Below are 18,861 nucleotides of genomic sequence, written 5' to 3' on the forward strand. Positions count from 1 at the left end.
AGTTCTACTTTTCATTTGAATGGAAGCGATAAAAGTGAATAGTTCTACTTTTCATTTGAATGGAAGTGTTATAAGTGAATAGTTCTACTTTTCATTTGAATGGAAGTGTTATAAGTGAATAGTTCTACTTTTCATTTGAATGGAAGTGTTATAAGTGAATAGTTCTACTTTTCATTTGAATGGAAGTGTTATAAGTGAATAGTTCTACTTTTCATTTGAATGGAAGTGTTATAAGTGAATAGTTCTACTTTTCATTTGAATGGAAGTGTTATAAGTGAATAGTTCTACTTTTCATTTGAATGGAAGTGTTATAAGTGAATAGTTCTACTTTTCATTTGAATGGAAGTGTTATTAGTGAATAGTTCTACTTTTCATTTGAATGGAAGTGTTATAAGTGAATAGTTCTACTTTTCATTTGAATGGAAGTGTTATAAGTGAATAGTTCTACTTTTCATTTGAATGGAAGTGTTATAAGTGAATAGTTCTACTTTTCATTTGAATGGAAGTGTTATAAGTGAATAGTTCTACTTTTCATTTGAATGGAAGTGTTATAAGTGAATAGTTCTACTTTTCATTTGAATGGAAGTGTTATAAGTGAATAGTTCTACTTTTCATTTGAATGGAAGTGTTATTAGTGAATAGTTCTACTTTTCATTTGAATGGAAGTGTTATAAGTGAATAGTTCTACTTTTCATTTGAATGGAAGTGTTATAAGTGAATAGTTCTACTTTTCATTTGAATGGAAGTGTTAAAAGTTATTAGTTTTACTTTCAGGGAAGTGTTTTAAGTGAATAGTTCCACTTTTCATTTGAATGGAAGTGTTATAAGTGAATAGTTCTACTTTTCATTTGAATGGAAGTGTTATAAGTGAATAGTTCCACTTTTCATTTGAATGGAAGTGTTAAAAGTTATTAGTTTTACTTTCAGGGAAGTGTTTTAAGTGAATAGTTCCACTTTTCATTTGAATGGAAGTGTTATAAGTGAATAGTTCTACTTTTCATTTGAATGGAAGTGTTATAAGTGAATAGTTCCACTTTTCATTTGAATGGAATTGTTAAAAGTGAATAGTTTTAATTTGAGGGAAGTGTTATAAGTGAATAGTTCTACTTTTCATTTGAATGGAATTGTTAAAAGTGAATAGTTTTAATTTGAGGGAAGTGTTATAAGTGAATAGTTCTACTTTTCATTTGAATGGAATTGTTAAAAGTTAATAGTTTTACTTTGAGGGAAGTGTTATAAGTGAATAGTTCTACTTTTCATTTGAATGGAAGTGTTATAAGTTAATACTGTAGTACTACTATTCATTTGAATGGAAGTGTTATAAGTTAATACTGTAGTACTACTATTCATTTGAATGGAAGTGTTATAAGTGAATAGTTCTACTTTTCATTGGAATGGAAGTGTTATAAGTGAATAGTTCCACTTTTCATTTGAATGGAAGTGTTAAAAGTTAATAGTTTTACTTTGAGGGAACTGTTATAAGTGAATAGTTCTACTTTTCATTTGAATGGAAGTGTTATGAGTGAATAGTTCTACTTTTCATTTGAATGGAAGTGTTATAAGTGAATAGTTCTACTTTTCATTTGAATGGAAGTGTTAAAGTGAATAGTTCCACTTTTCATTTGAATGGAATTGTTAAAAGTGAATAGTTTTAATTTGAGGGAAGTGTTATAAGTGAATAGTTCTACTTTTCATTTGAATGGAAGTGTTATAAGTTAATACTGTAGTACTACTATTCATTTGAATGGAAGTGTTATAAGTGAATAGTTCTACTTTTCATTGGAATGGAAGTGTTAAAAGTGAATAGTTTTAATTTGAGGGAAGTGTTATAAGTGAATAGTTCTACTTTTCATTTGAATGGAAGTGTTATAAGTTAATACTGTAGTACTACTATTCATTTGAATGGAAGTGTTATAAGTTAATACTGTAGTACTACTATTCATTTGAATGGAAGTGTTATAAGTGAATAGTTCTACTTTTCATTGGAATGGAAGTGTTATAAGTGAATAGTTCTACTTTTCATTTGAATGGAAGTGTTATAAGTGAATAGTTCCACTTTTCATTTGAATGGAATTGTTAAAAGTGAATAGTTTTAATTTGAGGGAAGTGTTATAAGTGAATAGTTCTACTTTTCATTTGAATGGAAGTGTTATAAGTTAATACTGTAGTACTACTATTCATTTGAATGGAAGTGTTATAAGTTAATACTGTAGTACTACTATTCATTTGAATGGAAGTGTTATAAGTGAATAGTTCTACTTTTCATTGGAATGGAAGTGTTATAAGTGAATAGTTCCACTTTTCATTTGAATGGAAGTGTTAAAAGTTAATAGTTTTACTTTGAGGGAAGTGTTATAAGTGAATAGTTCTACTTTTCATTTGAATGGAAGTGTTATAAGTGAATAGTTCCACTTTTCATTTGAATGGAATTGTTAAAAGTGAATAGTTTTAATTTGAGGGAAGTGTTATAAGTGAATAGTTCTACTTTTCATTTGAATGGAAGTGTTATAAGTTAATACTGTAGTACTACTATTCATTTGAATGGAAGTGTTATAAGTGAATAGTTCTACTTTTCATTGGAATGGAAGTGTTATAAGTGAATAGTTCTACTTTTCATTTGAATGGAAGTGTTATAAGTGAATAGTTCCACTTTTCATTTGAATGGAATTGTTAAAAGTGAATAGTTTTAATTTGAGGGAAGTGTTATAAGTGAATAGTTCTACTTTTCATTTGAATGGAAGTGTTATAAGTGAATAGTTCCACTTTTCATTTGAATGGAATTGTTAAAAGTGAATAGTTTTAATTTGAGGGAAGTGTTATAAGTGAATAGTTCTACTTTTCATTTGAATGGAAGTGTTATAAGTTGATACTGTAGTACTACTATTCATTTGAATGGAAGTGTTATAAGTGAATAGTTCTACTTTTCATTGGAATGGAAGTGTTATAAGTTGATACTGTAGTACTACTATTCATTTGAATGGAAGTGTTATAAGTGAATAGTTCTACTTTTCATTTGAATGGAAGTGTTATAAGTTGATACTGTAGTACTACTATTCATTTGAATGGAAGTGTTATAAGTGAATAGTTCTACTTTTCATTTGAATGGAATTGTTAAAAGTTAATAGTTTTACTTTGAGGGAAGTGTTATAAGTGAATAGTTCTACTTTTCATTTGAATGGAAGTGTTATAAGTGAATAGTTCCACTTTTCATTTGAATGGAATTGTTAAAAGTGAATAGTTTTAATTTGAGGGAAGTGTTATAAGTGAATAGTTCTACTTTTCATTTGAATGGAAGTGTTATAAGTTAATACTGTAGTACTACTATTCATTTGAATGGAAGTGTTATAAGTGAATAGTTCTACTTTTCATTGGAATGGAAGTGTTATAAGTGAATAGTTCTACTTTTCATTTGAATGGAAGTGTTATAAGTGAATAGTTCTACTTTTCATTTGAATGGAAGTGTTATAAGTGAATAGTTCCACTTTTCATTTGAATGGAATTGTTAAAAGTGAATAGTTCTACTTTTCATTGGAATGGAAGTGTTATAAGTGAATAGTTCCACTTTTCATTTGAATGGAATTGTTAAAAGTGAATAGTTTTAATTTGAGGGAAGTGTTATAAGTGAATAGTTCTACTTTTCATTGGAATGGAAGTGTTATAAGTTAATACTGTAGTACTACTATTCATTTGAATGGAAGTGTTATAAGTGAATAGTTCTACTTTTCATTGGAATGGAAGTGTTATAAGTTAATACTGTAGTACTACTATTCATTTGAATGGAAGTGTTATAAGTGAATAGTTCTACTTTTCATTGGAATGGAAGTGTTATAAGTGAATAGTTCCACTTTTCATTTGAATGGAAGTGTTAAAAGTTAATAGTTTTACTTTGAGGGAAGTGTTATAAGTGAATAGTTCTACTTTTCATTTGAATGGAAGTGTTATAAGTGAATAGTTCCACTTTTCATTTGAATGGAATTGTTAAAAGTGAATAGTTTTAATTTGAGGGAAGTGTTATAAGTGAATAGTTCTACTTTTCATTTGAATGGAAGTGTTATAAGTTAATACTGTAGTACTACTATTCATTTGAATGGAAGTGTTATAAGTGAATAGTTCTACTTTTCATTGGAATGGAAGTGTTATAAGTGAATAGTTCTATTTTTCATTTGAATGGAAGTGTTATAAGTTAATAGTTTTACTTTTCATTTGAATGGAATTGTTAAAAGTGAATAGTTTTAATTTGAGGGAAGTGTTATAAGTGAATAGTTCTACTTTTCATTTGAATGGAAGTGTTATAAGTTAATAGTTTTACTTTGAGGGAAGTGTTATAAGTGAATAGTTCTACTTTTCATTTGAATGGAAGTGTTATAAGTGAATAGTTCCACTTTTCATTTGAATGGAATTGTTAAAAGTGAATAGTTTTAATTTGAGGGAAGTGTTATAAGTGAATAGTTCTACTTTTCATTTGAATGGAAGTGTTAAAAGTTATTAGTTTTACTTTCAGGGAAGTGTTATAAGTGAATAGTTCTACTTTTCATTTGAATGGAAGTGTTATAAGTGAATAGTTCTACTTTTCATTTGAATGGAAGTGTTATAAGTGAATAGTTCCACTTTTCATTTGAATGGAAGTGTTAAAAGTGAATAGTTTTAATTTGAGGGAAGTGTTATAAGTGAATAGTTCTACTTTTCATTTGAATGGAAGTGTTATAAGTTAATACTGTAGTACTACTATTCATTTGAATGGAAGTGTTATAAGTGAATAGTTCTACTTTTCATTGGAATGGAAGTGTTATAAGTGAATAGTTCCACTTTTCATTTGAATGGAAGTGTTAAAAGTTAATAGTTTTACTTTGAGGGAAGTGTTATAAGTGAATAGTTCTACTTTTCATTTGAATGGAAGTGTTATAAGTGAATAGTTCCACTTTTCATTTGAATGGAATTGTTAAAAGTGAATAGTTTTAATTTGAGGGAAGTGTTATAAGTGAATAGTTCTACTTTTCATTTGAATGGAAGTGTTATAAGTTAATAGTTACTACTATTCATTTGAATGGAAGTGTTATAAGTGAATAGTTCTACTTTTCATTGAATGGAAGTGTTAAAAGTGAATAGTTTTAATTTGAGGGAAGTGTTATAAGTGAATAGTTCTACTTTTCATTTGAATGGAAGTGTTATAAGTTAATACTGTAGTACTACTATTCATTTGAATGGAAGTGTTATAAGTTAATACTGTAGTACTACTATTCATTTGAATGGAAGTGTTATAAGTGAATAGTTCTACTTTTCATTGGAATGGAAGTGTTATAAGTGAATAGTTCTACTTTTCATTTGAATGGAAGTGTTATAAGTGAATAGTTCCACTTTTCATTTGAATGGAATTGTTAAAAGTGAATAGTTTTAATTTGAGGGAAGTGTTATAAGTGAATAGTTCTACTTTTCATTTGAATGGAAGTGTTATAAGTTAATACTGTAGTACTACTATTCATTTGAATGGAAGTGTTATAAGTTAATACTGTAGTACTACTATTCATTTGAATGGAAGTGTTATAAGTGAATAGTTCTACTTTTCATTGGAATGGAAGTGTTATAAGTGAATAGTTCCACTTTTCATTTGAATGGAAGTGTTAAAAGTTAATAGTTTTACTTTGAGGGAAGTGTTATAAGTGAATAGTTCTACTTTTCATTTGAATGGAAGTGTTATAAGTGAATAGTTCCACTTTTCATTTGAATGGAAGTGTTATAAGTGAATAGTTCCACTTTTCATTTGAATGGAATTGTTAAAAGTGAATAGTTTTAATTTGAGGGAAGTGTTATAAGTGAATAGTTCTATTTTTCATTTGAATGGAAGTGTTATAAGTTAATAGTTTTACTTTTCATTTGAATGGAATTGTTAAAAGTGAATAGTTTTAATTTGAGGGAAGTGTTATAAGTGAATAGTTCTACTTTTCATTTGAATGGAAGTGTTATAAGTTAATAGTTTTACTTTTCATTTGAATGGAATTGTTAAAAGTGAATAGTTTTAATTTGAGGGAAGTGTTATAAGTGAATAGTTCTATTTTTCATTTGAATGGAAGTGTTAAAAGTGAATAGTTTTAATTTGAGGGAAGTGTTATAAGTGAATAGTTCTACTTTTCATTTGAATGGAAGTGTTATAAGTTAATAGTTTTACTTTTCATTTGAATGGAATTGTTAAAAGTGAATAGTTTTAATATGAGGGAAGTGTTATAAGTGAATAGTTCTATTTTTCATTTGAATGGAAGTGTTATAAGTTAATAGTTTTACTTTGAGGGAAGTGTTATAAGTGAATAGTTCTACTTTTCATTTGAATGGAAGTGTTATAAGTGAATAGTTCCACTTTTCATTTGAATGGAATTGTTAAAAGTGAATAGTTTTAATTTGAGGGAAGTGTTATAAGTGAATAGTTCTACTTTTCATTTGAATGGAAGTGTTATAAGTGAATAGTTCTACTTTTCATTGGAATGGAAGTGTTAAAAGTTAATAGTTTTACTTTGAGGGAAGTGTTATAAGTGAATAGTTCTACTTTTCATTGGAATGGAAGTGTTAAAAGTTAATAGTTTTACTTTGAGGGAAGTGTTATAAGTGAATAGTTCTACTTTTCATTGGAATGGAAGTGTTAAAAGTTAATAGTTTTACTTTGAGGGAAGTGTTATAAGTGAATAGTTCTACTTTTCATTTGAATGGAAGTGTTATAAGTTAATACTGTAGTACTACTATTCATTTGAATGGAAGTGTTATAAGTGAATAGTTCTACTTTTCATTGGAATGGAAGTGTTAAAAGTTAATAGTTTTACTTTGAGGGAAGTGTTATAAGTGAATAGTTCTACTTTTCATTTGAATGGAAGTGTTAAAAGTTAATAGTTTTACTTTGAGGGAAGTGTTATAAGTGAATAGTTCTACTTTTCATTTGAATGGAAGTGTTATAAGTGAATAGTTCTACTTTTCATTTGAATGGAAGTGTTATAAGTGAATAGTTCTACTTTTCATTTGAATGGAAGTGTTATAAGTGAATAGTTCTACTTTTCATTTGAATGGAAGTGTTATAAGTGAATAGCTCTACTTTTCATTTGAATGGAAGTGTTATAAGTGAATAGTTCTACTTTTCATTTGAATGGAAGTGTTATAAGTGAATAGTTCCACTTTTCATTTGAATGGAATTGTTAAAAGTGAATAGTTTTAATTTGAGGGAAGTGTTATAAGTGAATAGTTCCACTTTTCATTTGAATGGAAGTGTTAAAAGTGAATAGTTTTAATTTGAGGGAAGTGTTATAAGTGAATAGTTCTACTTTTCATTTGAATGGAAGTGTTATAAGTGAATAGTTCCACTTTTCATTTGAATGGAATTGTTAAAAGTGAATAGTTTTAATTTGAGGGAAGTGTTATAAGTGAATAGTTCCACTTTTCATTTGAATGGAATTGTTAAAAGTGAATAGTTTTAATTTGAGGGAAGTGTTATAAGTGAATAGTTCTACTTTTCATTTGAATGGAAGTGTTATAAGTGAATAGTTCTACTTTTCATTTGAATGGAAGTGTTATAAGTGAATAGTTCTACTTTTCATTGGAATGGAAGTGATAAAAGTGAGTAGTTTTACTTTGAGGGAAGTGTTATAAGTGAATAGTTCTACTTTTCATTTGAATGGAAGTGTTAAAAGTTAATAGATTTACTTTGTGGGAAGTGTTATAAGTGAATAGTTCTACTTTTCATTTGAATGGAAGTGTTACAAGTGTATAGTTCTACTTTTAATTTGAATAGAAGTGTTATAAGTGAATAGTTCTACTTTTCATTTGAATAGAAGTGTTATAAGTGAATAGTTTTACTTTTCATTTGAATGGAAGTGTTATAAGTGCATAGTTCTACTTTTCATTTGAATGGAAGTGTTATAAGTTAATAGTTTTACTTTTCATTTGAATGGAAGTCTTAAAAGTTAATAGTTCTACTTTGTGGGAAGTGTAATAACTTTCCTTACTTTACTGTTAAAATTTTAGCGAGGAAGCTGTTCAGAGAGACAAACGGGTGGGAAAATAACTTCCTTCCAATGACGTTGACGGAGGTGATGAAACTTTTGAGAACCGACAATCACCGTGCTCATATCTGCCTTTTTAAAACAAATTTCAAATTGGTTTGTCCCTCCCATCGTACGTAAATTGCATCGGATCAAAGGCCGCGGTTAGTCGCGACCCTGACAGGTCATGTCGGCCCAGTTGAAGCTTGCCTTAATGCTAATGAAATATAACTAGAACATCATAACAAATATCATCAGTTTAGCTTGTCAAATTCATCTTTTAAATGATTGGGCAAAAATACAATACGTATTCTTGTTATTTGGAAATAACTCGGACTGTATGCAGGTCCTTGTAAAATATCCATATATGTATGTTTTTTTTCTATACTGCATGCTTTTAGAATAAACTGCCAGACTGGTTCTAGTTTCCACTGAACTACATCTTTTATAATTTAGTTTCACTTATAAATAATGCAAGACGTCTTGCTTTTTGTTTACTAGTCGTTGATATCAAGTGCGTGCAAGCTGGCAAATAATAATAATAATAATAATAATAATTTTATTAATTTTAGCAAAAATATATTTTATAATAATTTTAATTATAATAGTAATTTTTATAATAATTTTATTTAATAATATTAATTTTAATAATGACAAGGATTTCAATAATATTAATAATAATAATTTTAATCATAGTAAGCCTTTAATAATCTTAGTAATGATAATTTTTGTAACTTTATTAATAATAGGTGTAAGGAATATGTTTTCAAATGAATTTTGAATAACAGGCAATAATCATACCTAAGTAACGTTCTCATAAATCCTGTTCATATTTCTCAATGACTTCCCTTTTATATATATATTTTTTGCACGTATTCATCCTTGTATTATAATATCATTTTAGGCATTATCACTCTCTTTCACAGACATTATATTCTTGTAATTCATTACGTTCAACATTTTCTTCTGTTAGAGGACCGATATCAAAAGTCTGTCTTTTAAGTTTTGCCTAAATCCGAACATTCTTAGAAATTGTTGATTAATTGGATAGTGTATGTTGTCACAAGTGCTAGTCACTCGCGTCATATGAAGTGAACGGGAGGGAAATAAAAACGGACAAATTAGTTGAAAAAGCGGGAAAAATTACTAGCTGCTCCCACCTTTTAACCTTCTGCTGCTCCCCTAAAAGAAGCTTGATGATGAATGGTCTTCCTGGTCTAGGTGCTTGGCCATAATGCCCAAGTTCATTAATCCGAATTTGATCGGTTTTAACGATAGTGATAACTCTGTCCTTCTGTTTCAGCACTTTTCTTCAACATCGGCACCACACCCGACCCCAACCAGTGCACCACGCCGGATGGCCTGGAAGGATCCTGTATCGACCTTGTTTCCTGCAGCGACCTCTATAACAAGCTTAGGTCGAGTCCGACGCCTGATTTCATCAATTTCCTCAGAAAGTAAGGCAGCATTCTTACTGTCTATTGCGTGCTAGTTATTGCTCTTGTCATGAATTTGTCTTATTGCTATGGTAGAAAGGATCGAGTGAAACTACCGAATTAGGTTATGGTTTTAGATTTAATCATATATTTACAAGTAAGATTTGTAGAAAATCGTGATGTCTCATATCAGACATGTATTCACTAAGCAAGTGGAATACTTACCACTCTTATCATACATGTACTCGCTAAATATATGGAATACTTACTACTCGTATCAGACGTATACTCGGTAGATAAATAGAATATTTCCTACTCGTATGAGATGTGTACTCAATAAATGGAATACTTACCACTCGTATGAGACATGTACTCGCTAAATAAATGGAATACTTACCACTCGTATCAGACGTGTATTCGCTAAATAAATGGAATACTTGCCACTCGTATCAGATGTGTACTCGCTAAATAAATGGAATACTTACCACTCGTATCAGACGTGTATTCGCTAAATAAATGGAATACTTACCACTTGTTGGAGACGTTTACTCGCTAAATAAATGGGATACTTTCCATCCGTATGAGACGTTTATTCGCTAAATAAATGGAATACTTACCACTCGTATCAGACGTGTATTCGCTAAATAAATGGAATACTTACCACTCGTATCAGACGTGTATTCGCTAAATAAATGGAATACTTTCCATCCGTATGAGACGTTTATTCGCTAAATAAATGGAATACTTACCACTCGTATCAGACGTGTATTCGCTAAATAAATGGAATACTTTCCATCCGTATGAGACGTTTATTCGCTAAATAAATGGAATACTTACCACTCGTATCAGACGTGTATTCGCTAAATAAATGGAATACTTTCCATCCGTATGAGACGTTTATTCGCTAAATAAATGGAATACTTACCACTCGTATCAGACGTGTATTCGCTAAATAAATGGAATACTTTCCATCCGTATGAGACGTTTATTCGCTAAATAAATGGAATACTTACCACTCGTATCAGACGTGTATTCGCTAAATAAATGGAATACTTACCACTCGTATCAGACGTGTATTCGCTAAGCAAGTGGAATACATACCACTCGTATCAGACGTGTACTCGCTAAATAAATGGAGTACTTACCTCTCGTATGAGACGTTTACTCACTAAATAAATGGAATGCTTACCACTCGTATGCGACATACATTCACTAAGTAGATGGAATACCTACTACTCGTATCAAACACGTAGTAACTAAGTTAATGGAATACTTCCTAATGCTTGGTAAAACTAAAGAGAATATGTAGCAAGGGAGGAATTGGGTAATGCCCCAGTAGTAAGTGTTCAACAATCTAGTGTCAAATCTCATGTAACTTGAGTCTCCCTGTTTTGCTATAACATTTCAGAAATATCTTACTCTACAATGTTCTTGTAGTCATCCATCTTTGCGTTTTCAAAACAAATATACAGTATTAAATCTGGAGTATAATAACATTGTTTCTTGTGATCACAGCCATTCAAATAACATCTGTAGGTGCAGTTTTGGTATGCGATCTCAAAGTCGTGCTTTTGCTTTGGTATGCGATCTCACCTGATAGTAGCAATTGCACTTCACTTCACGGCGAAGCAAGAACCATTAGATTTCCTAAAAACATATATACTAGGAATAATTATCTAATAAATAATTAATCATTGATGGTAGCCTGCGCAGCTCAACATTAACCGCTTGCCAGTACATTCGGAGTTAGATGTTTCTATTTTTGCACGGTTGCAGCAAGAAACATTAGATTTTCTATTCTTGTTTTTTTACCTATTAGAAATATTGAGATCGCATAACAAAGCAAAGGAATGATTTCTGAGATGATGCCATAAATGAGATTGCATGCCAAAACAACACCCATCTTTGACGTTAGACAAGTTAAATTCAAGATAAAAAGGAATTGTATATCTTTTGCAAAGATCTCTACGTGACTCTGGCTTACATGGGTATTGCATTCAAGCATAGAGCCTTCTGCACTACCTCTTTTCTAAATTGTGTCTGACAGGCCACATGAAGATAGCAAGTTAACAACCAAAACTTTTACTATTTACTGTATCACCAACAGTAGTCCAGAAAGAGCGTAGGTTTAGACTGTTCATGAATGACCAATACTTGAAGAATAATTTAGAGACATGGGTATAGCCTTGAAGATCACACCATCATTTTACAAATACACTACTGTCTTGAAAATTACTGACAACAAATGGTTCTTGAGTTTTACTCTTTTAAGTATTTTAAATAATTTCATGCCATTATTTGTCCACATCAACTGACAATTCATTTTTCCTGTCTTGGTTCATATCAGTTCAAGTTATTCCATAATGGGCCTCAAAATTCATTTTATTGGAAACTCTTGGCTTCATGCTCTCCAGTGAATGTATTTGACTTCTCAATGAGAGATGGTCTTACTCCAGTGATTTGTTCAATGCCTTGCGCTGTAAAACAGTTTATTGCGGCTAATTTTCTTTCGGGTAGTTTTCCCTGTGCTGATGCTTAAATACCACAAGCAACTTTGATAATTTTATGTATGTTATGACTCTTCAATGGTGATACATAGTGTTTAAATTTTTTGGGGGGGATGGCAGGTAAATTTCTAACAGTACTTATATGCAGGTATGACTTATATTACTGCAGTAGCTTTTCCCATAATTCAAAACCTTTATATTTTGGTAAAAGTCTGCTATGCAAGATTGTTAAAGTGAGAGTAAGAGTGACGAAGGGGACTACCATAGCCTAAACATCGTATCTTCCACTTTTTTCCAGGAGCATATGTCGCTACGAGAAATCGACTCCTGTCATCTGCTGCGCGAAATCGCAGCCTGTGATAAGCACTGCCGAGCCCGTGGACATAACGGAGGAACCAGTTGCAAATACGACAACCCCTACTCCAGAGACCACTACAGAAAGTAAGCTACAAGCGCATACGAGTTTCCTTCGCTACAAGCGTTTCCGCTAAGGGAGACGACTTCAGTAGTATTTGTAGAGCCTTCCGCTGGGTTAAGATCTCGTGCCTACTCTCTCTTCTCCTTCTTTTGACCTTATTACCTGTCTTGGAGGATCGGCCGCTTGAGTCAACTTTATCTATTTCTATCACTTGTAACTTCTTCCCCCAGTCTCACCTCACCCGTATCCCTCCTCACCACATTCATCAATGTGATCCGCTGATGTCCCACACTCCTCCACCCCATCGCTGGCACGTTCTTAGCTCTCGATAGGTTCCGTCTCCTCCCCTCTTGGCCTCTGGTAGGTATTCTTGGTTGCAATGTCTGGTGTACAGTAGGTAATTTCTCTACCTTTTCCCTTAAATTTCCTCCAAGGTTTCAGGTTGGGTTTTATGACAACATTTGCATTCTGGTGATCAAAAGGTGGATCATCTTTGCATGAAGTATAATTTATCTGTTCTTGATGAAATAAGTGAAAATGGGAGACTGAGAGAATTACGGCTTACATGGCACAGATTATTAGTTTTGTAATAAAGTCGATCATTCTAATGGTTTAAATTGGCCCCTATAGGTATAACAGGATGAAATAATGCCCTTTCAGTCAACTTTCTAGTTTATCAATTGTGAGATTTGAATTCAATATTGTTCGCTACACTGTGATTGTGTGTTAAGTTTTCATTTGTGCACCTTTATCTTGAGTGTTCTGTCTTCCTATTTGAAATGAGACTGTATATGCCCTGTTTGTCACATCCGACGCTACCACATCAATCGTCTGATCAAATCACTGACAAGGAAACTCTTTCTTTGTAAGGCTGTCAATTATTGACAGTGGCAGATGCCAGACACACTATCATAACACTCAGAGGATAAGAAACTTTCACTTCCCTTGATGTCATCCGGGAACCTATTGTAGATTCTATGGACTGTGCGTGTGGATGTACGCAAGGTAAGAAAAACTATTGGTGCACAATATATTTAAGTAATTGACACCAAGGAACAGAAGACAGGGAAATAGCCAACCCACAATCAACAGCTGCGGGTGACCTGAATGTTTTCGGTAGATAACGGACTCCCTTGTGCACAGATAGTTTTTCACCTTGCGTACATTTTTATTTTCGTAACCATACATTAGAGTATATTTTTTTCAGCCACAACCACCGAGGCTCCCATCACCACCGTCCCTCCCCCTACAGGGGAAGCGTTGTTGCCTGAGACCTGCGGTGCTGGATTGGACATAGCTTTGCGTATCGTAGGTGGCACGCCGGCTCCTGTGGGTGAGTGTTGTGTTATCTATAATCCCTTGAGCACTTGTGTCCCTTTGTTATATAAATTCTTTTATGTTGTTCAATTCTTTGAGAATGATATATAAAACTTCAAATATCAAATAGTTCCAGAATTAAAGATTACTTTACAAGAAGACTGGATAGAAATTAGCTAAGTATGATGTTACTTGGGACCTAAAGAGTAATTTTTTCCAATTATCTACTTTGAAATCTTATCTTCATTACTGGAACATGTTCAGTCTGATATGCATTTTATTTCATTGATATAAAGCTTCAAGAAACTATGCCACTTCTCTCCCTAAAGATGCAACCTCTTTATACTCTCCGTAGGTCGGTATCCTTGGCTGGCTGCTCTCGGCTTTGAGGACGGGAAGGGCGTGATAGAGTTCCTGTGCGGTGGTGCCCTCATCACAAACCAGCACATCGTCACAGCCGCTCACTGCGTCAGAAACAGGAATGACTTGTAAGTGAAGAGTAGTCTGTTTGTAGTCTGTTATCTACCTTGGTGTACAGTAGTGAATTTTTTTTTTTCGTCACAGCTTGTGTCCGTTTTACATAATGTTCCAAGTGAATGGATGACTGAATAATTTTCTTCTTCCTCCTCATGTTGTAATGAGGTGGAAGAATCAAGTGAGATGCTTAGAATATGTGAGAGAAATCTTGAATTATCCACTTTATTTAGGTAGCTACCAATCTCGCTGAGGAAATTAAAAGAGTTTTCTCTCTCATTTTGATCCTGAACATCTTCCAATCTACCTAATGCTAATGAGAATGCTTCATTCCCCAACAGGAAGGTGGTGAGATTAGGAGAACACAACCTGGACGTTGAGACCGACGGCCAGCACGAAGACTTCGGCATCGAGGTCCGCATCATCCACGAGAACTTCAACACAATTTCGTTTGCCAACGACATCGCCATCCTTAAGCTGGATAAGAAAGTCACTTTTAGAGGTAAGATTTGGTCCTGTCATTACAATTACACAATTGTGGAATTAAGATCTGTAAAATTGAAAAGGAGGAATCCACTGATTTAGTATGTGTTGGGAAAATTGATGCAGGAAGATGTCAATTAGATGTGAATTGAAAATTTATTCAATTGAATTTTCAATTGTGACACATTTATCAGAACATTTAGAGCTTGTTGGCTTATCAGTAGAATAGTAATAAATGTTAGTAGATAATGATGATGATGCAATTATAACTTTAATTTCTATAGTCTAAAGCACTCACTTCTATAGAGTATTTATTCCTTCTGAGTGCACTGTGCTCTCTAACATGGGTATTGTGAATGAAATCTGTCCTCAGAAGTGAACATTGACCCTTTTTTATCATGCTTTGCAAAAACTATGAGATTTATTTTATATTGTTAAGACACTTGTTCCTGTCCAACATTATTGGCCATCCATTTCTGGCTTGAAAATTTGTGAGCCTTTGTATTATCTTTAAATCAGTCAGTGTTAGTGATCTGGTAGTTGTAAGTCTTGTAAACTTAGTGATGTCAACTATCTGGATATGCAAGCAAAATTTATTCAGTCTGTAAATTGGAACAAGTTATGTATAGCAGATTGTTAAATGCCTTTTTCCATAAACTGGCAAAATGCAAAACCGTGATCTACCAGTGGAAAATATACTGACACGGTGCTAGGTTTCATATCTGACTTAACTTTTCTCAATTCCACGAGAGATGGGTACGTAATCTTTCCTCTATTTTATAAGTGAACTTCTAAACTGATCAGCATTGAATTGAAGATTTGTTCATTTCTCCTCAGATCGTATTAGGCCAATATGCTTGCCGATTGAGGGACCCTTCAACTCCCAGGAACTCGTCGCCAGGAGAGATCTTGGCATCGTCGCAGGATGGGGCACTGTGTCCTATAGTGAGTACACGTCGCTCCGTTTTAAGACAAGGAATGCCAAAATACTTTCCGCTGTCAAGTTTAGAAGTAGAAGTAGAAAGCTTAAAAGTGCTGCTTTTAAAATTGAGACCCCATCCGTGATGAAGTTCCTCTGACTAAATCCAAAACTAGGTTGAACTACTTGATACACAGACATCGGTAGTAAAATACAGATTGTTTATGAGATAATAAAACTCCTTACAATAGAGTAAAAGCATACTGATGTTGACTTACAATTGAGTGTTTTGTAGTTTCAGCAACTATACAGCTCATCTTTAACCCCTCATGTCCAATGGAAACTTATTTTTGTAGTTTTAACTTTTTTTATATTTAATTCTTTATTTTACTCAATTGAAAATTATATAAAAAAAAGCAACTATCTAACTTGAATATATAGCACAGCTTCAATAGATGACCCTCAAATAAATAGTAATTAGACAAAATCCTATCAAATCCAGTTAATTTTTCTTATCCGGAAATTGTAATCTTTCTGTAAAGTAACATGTCCCAAGGGTTCGTATCGTACTCGTATCATACTTCATCAGTGAATCACTTGAACAGAGCTTTTATTATTATTTTCAGACAATGTCTCCTCAAACATCCTGCTGCACGTTCAGTTGCCAATAATCCCGGAAGCAGAATGCAAGACGAGGTACGAAGTCTTCAAGCAGGTGGTCATAGACGACACGACGTTGTGCGCGGGCAGAGGCGGCAAAGATGCCTGTCAGGTGAGATGTATATCGCGTTATCTACTTCTTCTTCTTCTTCTTCTCCTTGTCTTCTTCTTCTTCTTCTCCTTGTCTTCTTCTTCTTCTTCTCCTTGTCTTCTTCTTCTTCTTCTCCTTGTCATAGTCGTCGTCGTCTTCTTCTTCTTCTTCTTCTTCTTCTTCTTTTTTTCCAAAGTTATCGCTACAAAAACAGGTCATCAAAAGCTGCGTAATTGATTAGCCACTTGATGTTTTTTTTTTCTTTTATCTTCGTCCAGTTATAAATTGTCTACTAAAAGTAATAACACAAGTTAATTACTGCCATTTTCATATCGGATATCACACACAAACATGTAAAATTACCTACCAATGCTGTAAAATATATAAAGGAAATTACACTTCTGTGTATTAAAACTTAACGTACATTGTCTAAAAGGAATCATTTCTATTGAAATTGCATGGAAGAACTTCCACAAAGCTCTTGTAAAGAATAATTGATACTAAGCTGAGCAATGTACTTCGAAGATAAATTACCATCTAATATCTCTTTTTTTTTTTTTCCCACCATTATCCCTACATTAAGGGGTCGGTTGTCTGATGCGCCCTCTCCAATGCCTTCTATCAAAGGCATCTTCTTCTACCAAACCTCCTCTCCATATCATCCTTCACCTTATCTTGCCATCTAATTCTTCTTCTTTCCCGCCGTTATCCCTACATTAAGGGCTCGGTTTCCTGATGCGCCCTCTCCAATGGCTTCTATCAAAGGCATCCTTTTCAACCAAACCTCCTCTCTCCATATCATCCTTCACCTTATCACGCTATCTAATTCTTCTTCTTTCCCGCCATTATCCCTACATCAAGGGGTCGATTTCCTGATGCGCCCTCTCCAATGGCTTCTATCAAAGGCATCCTCTTCCACCAAACCTCCTCTCTCCATGTCATCCTTCATCTTATCTCGCCATCTAATTCTCCGCCTTCCTCCTGATCTTCTTCCCCTAACAGGTTCCTCTAAAGCCCACCTCGTTCCCTCCCTACCATCCATTCATCCGTTGTTTACTATACATTTTTAAAGAAAAATACGTTATGGGATCACGACAGACTTACATTTTAAGAGTCCTGAGCTCATGCTGTATTCATAAGCTTCCTATCTTGAAAATGCTGAACTGTAGCGTACGAAAATCTAAGAAACGACGCTAAATATTCCACCCAGAGTAACTGTTACAAAGAATATTAATAATGATAGTAATGTCTTTGTTGTTTCTCTAATAATGATAGTAATGTCTTTGTTGTTTCTCTAATAATGATAGTAATGTCTTTGTTGTTTCTCTAATAATGATAGTAATGTCTTTGCTGTTTCTCTAATAATGATATTAATGTCGTTTTCTGTTCCTCTTTCAGGGAGACTCCGGTGGCCCCATGATGTACGTGTACAACAAGAAGGCCTACATCGTAGGCGTCGTTTCTTTCGGTTTCCGATGCGCGGAGCCGAAGTACCCCGGAGTGTACACCCGGGTGCAACGGTTCAACGAGTGGATCGTGGCCAACCTGAATTGATTGTCCTTCTAAACGGAACTCTAGAAATTGTTGGCGTTTTATGCAAATGGTTTTTATTATCGTACAGTTGTATGAAAATCCATATAACCAATTTTAAGGGATTATTTTTCTTCATCACAATCATTTCTCATTATCTTTCTTTCTCCTTTTGGTTTGATTTCAATTCCAATAGTTGAGCTTCTATCTTTTTCAATTCTTCTATTTTCAAGTTTCCAAATTATCTTTTATTATCATTTACTATTTATTTCTCGCCACCTTTCATGTTTACGTGATTCATAAATCTCTAAGATTTAAATTCTGATAAACCGTTTTATTTAGTTTTTCAATTTTAAAATAATCAAGGCTAGGGATTATTAAGCACAAAATGGGCATATTTTAATCACTCTTTTAAAACCGATATGTCAAACTCTCCTTCTATATTCACATGTTTATTGTAAGTCAGCGATTTATCAATTTGATTTTTAACGATACAAGTGAGATATAAATCTATGAAACCATAGAATTCTATAGCTTTCCCCCATCAGAGATTTAGAATTTTATTCATGGAACTATATTGCTATTCTAAGTTCCGTTTCCATGCGAGTGGATACTGCCGTCATTGCATCTTACGTGGTGTACTGTAGGTAAATGGCCCTCTGTCCTGTAACTTCACCTATTTTTACTAAAGTGCAAATTTTATAAATCCAATTATAGCCTTTTTTATTTGTGGTAAACCTATCACATAGGCCTATGTATCCCAAAAGGAATTGGCAACAGTGTAAGTTAAAAGTATTCTGCAGAGAGTTGGCAATGGTGTAAAGTAAAAATCACTCTTAATCGTGTCTTGCATTTACGAAAGAAATGGTATTTTTGATGCACGCATTTATTTAAGGGACTGGTTCCACATTTATGACATAATTAGGATATATCTACGTCTCTGTATCTGTAACTATGCTGTGATATTCAATCTTATATTCGATTTTATCAATAAAGAAATTTACTCTTTAA

At 33.0% G+C, this 18,861-nt stretch overlaps 1 protein-coding gene across 1 annotated transcript in view; it reads left to right on the forward strand.

The window, feature by feature from the left end:
- LOC137618787 (venom protease-like) overlaps positions 1-18,861 on the forward strand; it is a 30,583-nt gene extending 11,722 nt beyond the window's left edge. The window contains exons 3-10 of the mRNA XM_068348982.1: positions 9,319-9,472; positions 12,257-12,399; positions 13,584-13,709; positions 14,049-14,181; positions 14,509-14,669; positions 15,488-15,595; positions 16,196-16,341; positions 17,719-18,861. Of these exons, the coding sequence (XP_068205083.1) occupies positions 9,319-9,472; positions 12,257-12,399; positions 13,584-13,709; positions 14,049-14,181; positions 14,509-14,669; positions 15,488-15,595; positions 16,196-16,341; positions 17,719-17,874 (1,127 nt within the window). The 3' untranslated portion in view covers positions 17,875-18,861. The remainder of the gene's footprint in view (positions 1-9,318; positions 9,473-12,256; positions 12,400-13,583; positions 13,710-14,048; positions 14,182-14,508; positions 14,670-15,487; positions 15,596-16,195; positions 16,342-17,718) is intronic.

The sequence above is a fragment of the Palaemon carinicauda genome, chromosome 25, assembly GCF_036898095.1.
Source record: "Palaemon carinicauda isolate YSFRI2023 chromosome 25, ASM3689809v2, whole genome shotgun sequence".
Taxonomy (NCBI): Eukaryota; Metazoa; Arthropoda; class Malacostraca; order Decapoda; family Palaemonidae; genus Palaemon; species Palaemon carinicauda.